The sequence below is a fragment of the Temnothorax longispinosus genome, chromosome 4, assembly GCF_030848805.1.
Source record: "Temnothorax longispinosus isolate EJ_2023e chromosome 4, Tlon_JGU_v1, whole genome shotgun sequence".
Taxonomy (NCBI): Eukaryota; Metazoa; Arthropoda; class Insecta; order Hymenoptera; family Formicidae; genus Temnothorax; species Temnothorax longispinosus.
The window spans coordinates 6,111,485-6,123,794 of record NC_092361.1 but is presented as its reverse complement, the minus strand read 5'-3'; the positions used below and the strand labels follow the sequence as shown (position 1 = coordinate 6,123,794).

Here is a 12,310-nt window from a genome sequence, read left to right as displayed (position 1 = left end):
GACAAGGACAGAGCGATGTGTTCCCATTTGTTCTCCAAATGTTATTATTCTCCTGAATGTCACATTGTTACAATGGCAGAGCAGGTAAGAATTTGTGTTGTTTATATATTTTTCGACATTCATTGAGTGTAGTAGTCAAAATGTATGATCTTATTATCGAGTCGAGTTTCAAGTTTGTTTTTCATCTTTTATGGAGTGTAAGGAAAGCGTAATTAGAATTTTCGAAAAGTTGTACTATCGAGTCGCATCTGTGTAATCATTTACGTAAATATGAATAACACAGTTATTGATCTGTAATTATCATAAGTAAAAGATCCTAAAAAATTTAGTTGTAGGCAAAGGATAGATGTCATGATTAACTGATTAGACATATTTATACTCACTTTGCCGTATGATTCTTAAGTGAGGGGTTACTTCAGCAAAGCTTTCGTGGAGGTGAAGAAATAAAGGTTTTTCGTAGTTTACTAATGTATTTATTTATATGTTACAAAATCATTGAGAAAAAGTATTAATTTACAATATGCTGTGTTGCATCAGATGTTAAAGTATATACGAGTAGCCAGCTTGCAGCTATCTCTTCATCTTGCGATTTGCGGTGCGGATTTGAACAATTATTATTGCACGATCATCGCGCGGATATAGTAAACAGTATAATCTTGCGCAGTATTAAACATTACAATGTTCTTAACAATGCTTTTATGATCATGCTTTACTTGTCAATAATATGTATAGCCATGTGAAACTTATTGAATGAAAAAAACAGCAATAACAGACATTTGCAAGAAGATGGAAAATTATTCATCGAAAATTCGTCAGAGAACTCATCTCCCGAAAAATCTACATCAAAATCAATGTCGTCGGTTGTTTCCTTTTCTACAATTTCGTTAGTATCGTTCATCATTTCCTCTGAACTTGAATCATTTCTGGCATCTTCCTGCAAAATTTCTGTTATTGTCGAAGGTAAAGCGTCCCCATGAACCACGTCGGTTTTCAAACTAGTGTTGTCGCCAAAATGCTCTAGACGCTTTACCTTCGACAATAACAGAAATTTTGCAGGAAGATGCCAGAAATGATTCAAGTTCAGAGGAAAATGATGAACGATACTAACGAAATTGTAGAAAAGGAAACAACCGACGACATTGATTTTGATGTAGATTTTTCGGGAGATGAGTTCTCTGACGAATTTTACGATGAATAATTTTCCATCTTCTTGCAAATGTCTGTTATTGCTGTTTTTTTCATTCAATAAGTTTCACATGGCTATACATATTATTGACAAGTAAAGCATGATCATAAAAGCATTGTTAAGAAACATTGTAAATGTTTAATACTGCGCAAGATTATACTGTTTACTATATCCGCGCGATGATCGTGCAATAATAATTGTTCAAATCCGCACCGCAAATCGCAAGATGAAGAGATAGCTGCAAGCTGGCTACTCGTATATACTTTAACATCTGATGCAACACAGCATATTGTAAATTAATACTTTTCTCAATGATTTTGTAACATATAAATAAATACATTAGTAAACTACGAAAAACCTTTATTTCTTCACCTCCACGAAAGCTTGCTGAAGTAACCCCTCACTTAAGAATCATACGGCAAAGTGAGTATAAATATGTCTAATCAGTTAATCATGACATCTATCCTTTGCCTACAACTAAATTTTTTAGGATCTTTTACTTATGATAATTACAGATCAATAACTGTGTTATTCATATTTACGTAAATGATTACACAGATGCGACTCGATAGTACAACTTTTCGAAAATTCTAATTACGCTTTCCTTACACTCCATAAAAGATGAAAACAAACTTGAAACTCGACTCGATAATAAGATCATACATTTGACTACTACACTCAATGAATGTCGAAAAAATATATAAACAACACAAATTCTTACCTGCTCTGCCATTGTAACAATGTGACATTCAGGAGAATAATAACATTTGGAGAACAAATGGGACACATCGCTCTGTCCTTGTCTAGAACGCGCATTTCAAACTGCGTTTTCGAATGGACTCGCGCAGCGAGTTAAAACCTCGGCAGCCTCACCTCCACAGGGGCGAAGGTGCGGCAGCCGGGTATTATTTTGAAGGAAATTTACGAGCTTTCCAACGATATGTCATTCGTCCATAAAAGTGATAGGTGTAGGTTAGTTAATCAATTGTCATATTGGACATCGGCAGCCACCCTTAAAGCAGGGGATGAGGGGTGGCAGCCGGGTATTGGAAGGTCCATTTATTGCCCCCTATCTATTGAAACAGAAAATTTTCATAAAAGCAATGAGTGAAGTACCTCGCACAATTTCATTTGTTAACAATTTGTTATAAGATATAAAGCAGGGGGTACGACTTTGGCTGACAAGCGATTAGTATTGTGCGGTACATTACCCACTGTTTCGAGTAAAAATCTGTCATAAAAGCGATTGACCCAAATTTTGCGGTGGGCTCCCGGACTATAAGACGTAAGCAGTAAGTTATTGACTAATGGGATTTTTACAATTCAAGAATAATCGACTGTGATTGGTCAATAGAATAGCTTACTGCTTACGTCTTACTGCATACTCCTGCTGCCATTGTAGACGACGCTTAACGCCGTAACCGATACGTTTCTTGTGCGTTGACCCACGTTTCGTTACACTACGCTATCATACGAGAGTCTTGTGCAAAGGTTCAACCTTAAAAAAGCAGCGCCAAGTTTTTTACAAGAAAAATTTATTTATTTTATTTTAATTAAATATTTTTATTTTATAATGTTACCTCTTTAATTCTTTGTGATTAAAATAATTCTTTGTAATATTATAATTTTATCAAGGAGAATTAAAACTACTACCACTTGGGTTGATAGAAAGACTCTCAGGAATACAAAGATACATACCACTTGGGATGAGTTAGGTAACACAATTTTGTTTCATTTTTTAAAAGTAATTGCAAAATTATTTTTCAAAGTGTATATATTCTCTTTGCAATTGGCGCAATTTAAAGATTTCATATCTTTTTTTGAAATACGTATCACTTAGGTTGAATTAGGTAACGCAATTTTGTGAATTATTTTGTTAGGGAGAAATAAAGCTACTATACATATATCATCACTTGGGTTGAGTTAGGTAACGAAATTTTGTGAATTACTTTGTTAGAAAGAAATAAAGCTACTACCATTTTAGATTTTTAGATTTACAACATACATTGCGCGTGTACTTGGCGCCTTTTTTTACCTTTTTTAAAAAAGGTAGAAATAACCCGATTTAACAGTATAGATATAGATTATTGGTATAATTATTTTTATAATTAATTAGTTATTATTACTTCTTTATTTTGCATGTATTAACATGTTTTTTAAATTTTCTGTTTCAGACACGAGATTTACAAAACATTATACATGCGGCCCTTGCGGCTACACTTGGAAGGAAGAGGAAGAGGAAGAGGAAGAGGAACAGCCAGGGGAAGAGGTAGGGGGTGGGGTCAGAGGTAGAGGCAGAGGTAGAGGTAGGGGGTAGGGGTAGGGGCATTAATGTCATTTTTTATAATTAAAAAATAAAAAGTAATATAGATGAAATATATATGTAAAATATTTTTTACAATTCCTATTCTTATTCCTATTCCTATTCCTATTCTTATTCCTAATCGTGTCTATTCGCCTCGTGAATCGAAAGACGGTGTGAAACTGGCCGTATCTATTCTATTTAATCGTTGATCCTCGAGGATCCTCGAGGATATGTTACCACGAGGTCGTAGACATAGCACGGAAGAGCACCACAAAATCGTGGACATTACCTACATATTTATAGACATTGGCCACGTAGTTCAATGTCCACATTTTGTGGACATAGAGGCGCTTCAAAATAAAGTTACAGCGAAATCGCGCCCGTGGCCTCTCTCAGCTTCTCTCTGATATAATATTTACATGTATATATAATCAGGCGTTGGAGAGAAAAGAAGGAATGATAAACAAGGAGGTGAAGGAGGTTCGACCACCAAAACAAAACTCGAGTTTATCGGTCACTGATCACGTGGTTAGCTCTTGACGTGCCTCGGAACGGCGCAGTGCGCACGCGCGGGTCCCAGGTCGTAATTATGGGTCTGTTCGCGTTGCTTGCACTTTTTGCACTCAGCATCTTTGCTTTCTCTTTCTCCAACAGCCGAATATATATTTATCTCATTTCAAGTGCAAAAATGTTTGGGGATTTCAAGCAACGCGAACAAGCCTTATATATGAATTATGTATTTTTTGGTAATAATTTACTTTAGGGCCGGTCTCACAGTCTCCGATTAACGTGATTCTCCGATTAAACTCACTCTGCATCTCTTTCTAACTATCCCCCTAGAAAGAGACGAAGAGTGATGCTAAGACTCCATAGACGCGGAAACGCCGTGCGGCAGAGTGCGTTGACCAATCACAAATTTTGATTTTGCCGCAGGCAACTTGCGGCAGCCTTCTGATGGTCAACGCACTTTACCGCTATGGAGCCTTAGCACGAGTTTAATCGGAGAATCACGTTAATCGGAGACTGTGAGACCGACCCTTAGGGTGGTTTAGGGCCTAGGGGTTTCACCTCAAATATCGATGAAATTAGCTCAATCGACGCGTATTTGCACGAAACGAAAGAATCTGGCAGAAAAAAAAGTCGCTCTGCCTCGCGACGCGAGATATTAAACGTTAAAGTTGACGAAATCAGGTTATGGGCCGGTATCACAATCTCCGATTAACGTGATCCTCCGATTACACTGTCCCTCTAGAAAGAGACGAAGAGTGAGTTTAATCGGAAAATCACGTTAATCGGAGACTGTGATATCGGCCCTAAGATTCCTGTCATACCGACGAGATGTAGCTATACACTGTAAGTAGCAACACTGAAGTCACTGAACATGCGCCCTGCGGCCACATGCGCATGCTCAGTGGCCGCACGCGCATGCAAAAGTGCGCCAATTTTAAACATGATGACTGGTCAATCATGCAGAATAATCAAGCGTCTTCATTCAAGCAGTTAGGTATCACGCTGGGAGTTTTGTTTAGTTTTATTATGCGGGGGAAGGCGCAAAGCGTGATACCTAACTTCTTGACTGAAGACGCTTGATTGAACGAGCGATCTATTTTGCACTAGGAACTACGTTTCGATCATTGGACTTTTTGCGTTTTTTATCATGTTTTTTATTACTCTGATTTAGTCAGATATCGATGTCGAACGTGTCTTGCTCACACGGCTTTTTCACCCAATTTCCAAGCTGTGCTTTCACGAAAGCATCCTTCAATTGACGCTTGGCAAGCTGCCCAAGAAAAAAAAGAGACAAGATATGCTATATAATGGTATTTAACGAAATATATATATGTTATTATTCAAGAGATGCAATTACTTACCGAATAATCTTGTACTGAAGATTTTGCCTCGCTGTACTGGCGACATCTGTCCTTGTCAATATCGTTTATAGCCGGAAGTTTAAGTAAGAGATTAAAGAACCGCCTGAAAAATGCTTGTTTAGATATCCTAGAAGGTTTCATAAGTTCATCTTTGCAGTTGTGCAATTTATAACTTCGGCTTCGGTTTGTCCTAATATGTAATGAGAAAAGAAAAATTTGTTAAACTATCCTGCATATTAGTTTCTGTAAAAGACCAAGAAAGTGTACAAACCGATTGTCCAATTGACGCTATAATTAGGCGCTTTTCCAGGTTGCCTGACCTCAGAAGATGTGATTAGACTCATTAACGGTTTATTAAGTCTATATAGCGGTGGTAAACCCTGAATAGTATGTTCAATGCGACCGCACACCGCTCTATACATATGACTCGGATTCAAGAGACTGCCGAGGACAATGCTGTGGAAGTAAATTGGCTCGATGAAGTGGCTTAGGAGTGCACCCTGCACACCAAGTACGTTCCACCGAGCTATTTTATCCGAACACGACATCGTCAGCAGTCTTTGACCCTTTAATTCAAGCTTGAAATTAAAATGCCGATAAAAAAAACAAACAGCGCATTTGTATAAAACTGTGCATTTGTATTAAAAGCAGAAGCACGTTGAAAAATGTGCATTTGCCTTTAACATATATAATACATACCATCATTACACCATCCCAGGTTTGAATACTCTCATTACTTTTACAGGAATAGTCCCTTCGCCAGATTCTATCTTTGTACGTAATTGACCTCTAGCTCGTTTATTGGGATGCTTGTCTATGTTATCGTTGTCTTCGTGAGGTGAGAAAATTCTCGCGTCTCCGCAGGGGGCGGTATTGATATATAAATGAAATTGGATGCCTTGTTTTAACTTGAATCCCTTCTTAGCTGGCTCGAGAATAGATTCGAAGCCTTTTTCTTCAGTGTGCAATTCTAATTGTTTATAAAGATACTCACAGAGACACCGTCGTGCTACTACTTCTGCATGACAATCATTTAGAGCGCCACCAGTTTGGCTCAAATGATCGCCCGAGATGCATTTCGTACCTTTAACAAAAAAAAAAGATATTTTAGTAGATACTTATTAATTATAGATGTTTTGTCTGAATATAAAATAAAAGGTATAAAATAAATCCGTCTTACCGGTAGTGACACAGATCAGTTCTACTTCTTGTCCTTTCGTTATTACAACGCCAGCTAAAACTTTACGTCGCGCGTGTTGCGGTTTGGATTGAATAAGTTCGTGGAATTTCTGGTTAACCATCTTGCCTATTTTGTCGGCTAGCATTTGCGGTAAACTCATTTGCTCTTGAGAAAAATTGACGCGCACAGGAAGTGGTAAACAAAACGAGGAAGTCTGGACGTTTCGCAATTTCGCTAAAGCGGCCTTACTCGCCGCGGCTTTCGCCAGTTTCTTACTCGGGCCGGTCCCTTCAAACGTCTCGCCATTAATAGTTACCGATATCGTAAACTTGGCATAACTTTCCCCGGTATCGGATATACAGTTATATACGACTCCTGGATATAATTCGTTAATCAACGCCACTGGACCTTTTTCTAGGATCTTATTAGTATTCTTTGGCTCTTGTGTTAGTGTTTTAAACGCATTGACAAGGTGATTATCACGTTCCGTGACGTCGCTCGTAAAATCTGGCTCAAGAGGCACAATAGGCTGGCAAGTATTGATAGCTTGGTGAACCTCAGGTGTATTTCTAAACTGAACGATGTTCCGTAAAGCAAGTTCGCAGCCGCATGCTTTGCCATTTTTTTGGTACGCCCTTGCCCTTCATACGACTGTCCGTCAATTTGTACCGCGATCGTGAATATTGGAGCGTGCGTGGGCCCAGTCTGCCCGACCATCTTGTACGTAGCTCCAGTCTTCAGCTCGTTTAATGCGCATACTGCATTTTTTGGTTGTGGATTTTTATGAAGTTTTTCCGCGCCGATAATATCTAATTAAATAATAAATTAAAGTTTGTTACTTCTGTGTTATCACATAAATATCAAACATTAGAAAATTCAAGATTTTTATATGATCTGTGATACCTTTTATACAAAATATATTTTTCTATAAAATTTTCTTATTAAAAAAAAAAAACGGAATAATAGTAAGTAGAAAAGCGCAAATGCAAGGTGATATTCTAATCCGGAATTATTTCATTATATTAAAATTATTTAATTTAGTTTGTTTTGTTATATTAAAATTACTCAATTTCGGATATTTTGTAACAATGAGATACAATTACCTTCTAGATCTGTCTCTGAGGATCTCTTGAGAATTTGAGACTTGGTGTAGTATTTCCTTGCTCCATCTGCAAGATAAATTTAATATAACAATTGCCACCATTATACATACCGCTGAGGCCCAGTTTCACAAATGTCGGTTAACTTTTAGCCTTAGATTAACTCACTCTTCGTCTCTTTCTAAACTGAACGATGTTCCGTAAAGCAAGTTCAGCAGCCGCATGCTTTGCCATCTTTTTGGTACGCCCTTGCCCTTCATACGACTGTCCGTCAATTTGTACCGCGATCGTGAATATTGGAGCGTGCGTGGGCCCAGTCTGCCCGACCATCTTGTACGTAGCTCGAGTTTTTAGCTCGTTTAATGCGCATACTGCTTTTTTTTGTTGTGTGATTTTTTATGAAGTTTTTCCGCGCTGATAATATCTAATAATAATAAATTGAAGTTTGTTACTTCTGCGTTATCACATAAATATCAAACGTTAAAAAATTCAAGATTAATATATGATCTGTGATACCTTTTATACAAAAATATCTTTTTCTATAAAATTTTCTTATTAAAAAAAAACGGAATAATAGTAAGTAGAAAAGCGCAAATGCAAGGTGATATTCTAATCCGGAATTATTTCATTATATTAAAATTATTTAATTTAGTTTGTTTTGTTATATTAAAATTACTCAATTTCGGATATTCTGTAACAATGAGATACAATTACCTTTTAGATCTGCCTCTGAGGATCTCTTGAGAATTTGAGACTTTGGTGTATTCCTTGCTCCATCTGCAAAATAAATTTGATATAACAATTGCCACCCTTATACATACCGCTAAGGCCCAGTTTCACAAGTGTCGGTTAACTTTTAGCCTTTAGATTAACTCACTCTTCGTTTCTTTCTAAACTGAACGATGTTCCGTAAAGCAAGTTCAGCAGCCGCATGCTTTGCCATCTTTTTGGTACGCCCTTGCCCTTCATACGACTGTCCGTCAATTTGTACCGCGAGCGTGAATATTGGAGCGTGCGTGGGCCCAGTCTGCCCGACCATCTTGTACGTAGCTCCAGTCTTCAGCTCGTTTAATGCGCATACTGCATTTTTTGGTTGTGGATTTTTATGAAGTTTTTCCGCGCCGATAATATCTAATTAAATAATAAATTAAAGTTGTTACTTCTGTGTTATCACATAAATATCAAACATTAGAAAATTCAAGATTTTTATATGATCTGTGATACAAAATATATTTTTCTATAAAATTTTCTTATATTAAAAAAAAAACGGAATAATAGTAAGTAGAAAAGCGCAAATGTAAGGTGATATTCTAATCCGGAATTAATTCATTATATTAAAATTATTTAATTTAGTTTGTTTTGTTATATTAAAATTACTCAATTTCGGATATTCTGTAACAATGAGATACAATATACCTTTTAGATCTGCCTCTGAGGATCTCTTGAGAATTTGAGACTTTGGTGTATTTCCTTGCTCCATCTGCAAAATAAATTTGATATAACAATTGCCACCATTATACATACCGCTGAGGCCCAGTTTCACAAATGTCGGTTAACTTTTAGCCTTAGATTAACTCACTCTTCGTCTCTTTCTAAACTGAACGATGTTCCGTAAAGCAAGTTCAGCAGCCGCATGCTTTGCCATCTTTTTGGTACGCCCTTGCCCTTCATACGACTGTCCGTCAATTTGTATCGCGATCGTGAATATTGGAGCGTGCGTTGGCCCAGTCTGCCCGACCATCTTGTACGTAGCTCGAGTCTTTAGCTCGTTTAATGCGCATACTGTTTTTTTTGGTTGTGGATTTTTATGACGTTTTTTCGCGCTGATAATATCTAATTAAATAATAAATTAAAGTTTATTACTTCTGTGTTATCACATAAATATCAAACGTTAGAAAATTCAAGATTTTTATATGATCTGTGATACCTTTTATACAAAAATATATTTTCTATAAAATTTCTTATGTTAAAAAAAAAAACGGAATAATAGTAAGTAGAAAAGCGCAAATGTAAGGTGATATTCTAATCCGGAATTATTTCATTATATTAAAATTATTTAATTTAGTTTGTTTTGTTATATTAAAATTACTCAATTTCAGATATTCTGTAACAATGAGATACAATTACCTTTTAGATCTGCCTCTGAGCATCTCTGAGAATTTGAGACTTTGGTGTATTTCCTTGCTCCATCTGCAAGATAAATTTGATATAACAATTGCCACCATTATACATACCGCTGAGGCCCAGTTTCACAAATGTCGGTTAACTTTTAGCCTTAGATTAACTCACTCTTCGTCTCTTTCTAAACTGAACGATGTTCCGTAAAGCAAGTTCAGCAGCCGCATGCTTTGCCATCTTTTTGGTACGCCCTTGCCCTTCATACGACTGTCCGTCAATTTGTACCGCGATCGTGAATATTGGAGCGTGCGTGGGCCCAGTCTGCCCGACCATCTTGTACGTAGCTCGAGTCTTTAGCTCGTTTAATGCGCATACTGCTTTTTTTGGTTGTGGATTTTTATGACGTTTTTTCGCGCTGATAATATCTAATTAAATAATAAATAAAGTTTATTACTTCTGTGTTATCACATAAATATCAAACGTTAGAAAATTCAAGATTTTTATATGATCTGTGATACCTTTTATACAAAAATATATTTTCTATAAAATTTTCTTATGTTAAAAAAAAAACGGAATAATAGTAAAGTAGAAAAGCGCAAATGTAAGGTGATATTTTAATCCGGAATTATTTCATTATATTAAAATATTTAATTTAGTTTGTTTTGTTATATTAAAATTACTCAATTTCAGATATTCTGTAACAATGAGATACAATTACCTTTTAGATCTGCCTCTGAGCATCTCTTGAGAATTTGAGACTTTGGGGTATTTCCTTGCTCCATCTGCAAGATAAATTTGATATAACAATTGCCACCATTATACATACCGCTGAGGCCCAGTTTCACAAATGTCGGTTAACTTTTAGCCTTAGATTAACTCACTCTTCGTCTCTTTCTAAACTGAACGATGTTCCGTAAAGCAAGTTCAGCAGCCGCATGCTTTGCCATCTTTTTGGTACGCCCTTGCCCTTCATACGACTGTCCGTCAATTTGTACCGCGATCGTGAATATTGGAGCGTGCGTGGGCCCAGTCTGCCCGACCATCTTGTACGTAGCTCGAGTCTTTAGCTCGTTTAATGCGCATACTGTTTTTTTTGGTTGTGGATTTTTATGAAGTTTTTCCGCGCTGATAATATCTAATTAAATAATAAATTGAAGTTTGTTACTTCTGCGTTATCACATAAATATCAAACGTTAAAAAATTCAAGATTAATATATGATCTGTGATACCTTTTATACAAAAATATCTTTTTCTATAAATTTTCTTATTAAAAAAAAAAACGGAATAATAGTAAGTAGAAAAGCGCAAATGCAAGGTGATATTCTAATCCGGAATTATTTCATTATATTAAAATTATTTAATTTAGTTTGTTTTGTTATATTAAAATTACTCAATTTCGGATATTCTGTAACAATGAGATACAATTACCTTTTAGATCTGCCTCTGAGAATCTCTTGAGAATTTGAGACTTTGGTGTATTTCCTTGCTCCATCTGCAAGATAAATTTGATATAACAATTGCCACCATTATACATACCGCTAAGGCCCAGTTTCACAAGTGTCGGTTAACTTTTAGCCTTGATTAACTCACTCTTCGTCTCTTTCTAAACTGAACGATGTTCCGTAAAGCAAGTTCAGCAGCCGCATGCTTTGCCATCTTTTGGTACGCCCTTGTCCTTCATACGACTGTCCGTCATTTGTACCGCAATCGTGAATATTGGAGTGTGCGTGGGCCCAGTCTGCCTGACCATCTTGTACGTAGCTCCAGTCTTTAGCTCTTTTGTATTTGAATCGTTTCTTTTGTATTTGCAAGTGATGTAATAAGATATACCTAAGGCGGCAACAGCAACACACGTTGCGTACAACGTAGCAGGATCTCGAGTATTCTTGGAGGACCCATGCTCCTTCTCCGTGGAAGACTGCTGGCAGGTGTTATAGTCCATCGCACACAAAATGCATAGCTTAGCATAAGCGTAGCATAAGACCGCTAAATCAATGAGCATCTAGCATAAAGTCGCCATATTAATTTACATAAGAATTATACACACAAAAATATGTTGTACAAAACATACCACTGCTTGGAATAGCTAATGTTGTATTTTTTAAAGAATCAAGCCAATATAGATACCTCTGTCTAATTCCGTGAAATATTTTCTAGCGTAAACTCATAATGTTGACTTGCGAACGGACCGTTTAATTGATATTTCCGTGAGGTCAACTGCGTAAACCGGTATCAACTGGTATCAACCAGTGGTCCAAGTGATCGACGTCTCGTCTGCCTCGACTGCATGGTCTCGACGACTGTGTGTGTACTTGTGTACACACTGTACATACACAACACGTGGAGACTGGAGTGAGAAGCAGAGAAAAGGAAAGAAGATGAAAAGTGCTAAGAGTTCAGCTCAAGTGCAAAGAACATATTTAAAATGTAATACTTTATACTTTCTGCACTTATAACAAGATATAATATTTATATGTATATATAATCAGGCGTTGGAGAGAAAAGAAGGAATGATGAACAAGGAGGCGAAGAAGGCTCGACCACCAAAAC

General features: G+C 36.7%; 1 protein-coding gene across 1 annotated transcript; it reads right to left on the bottom strand.

Moving 5' to 3' along the window:
• Positions 1 to 3,677: 3,677 nt before the first annotated feature.
• LOC139811468 (double-stranded RNA-specific editase Adar-like) lies at positions 3,678 to 12,296 on the bottom strand. Its single transcript, XM_071775749.1, is given in 19 exon segments — positions 3,678 to 5,271; positions 5,363 to 5,517; positions 5,520 to 5,552; positions 5,634 to 5,928; positions 6,062 to 6,102; positions 6,105 to 6,446; positions 6,543 to 7,183; positions 7,267 to 7,351; positions 7,687 to 7,711; positions 8,520 to 8,773; positions 9,059 to 9,122; positions 9,222 to 9,475; positions 9,775 to 9,832; positions 9,932 to 10,185; positions 10,479 to 10,542; positions 10,642 to 10,895; positions 11,189 to 11,252; positions 11,351 to 11,762; positions 11,888 to 12,296. Coding segments are annotated over 18 exon segments (3,048 nt in total). The 5' UTR covers positions 11,417 to 11,762; positions 11,888 to 12,296; the 3' UTR covers positions 3,678 to 5,172.
• Between the last annotated feature and the right edge of the window lie 14 nt (positions 12,297 to 12,310).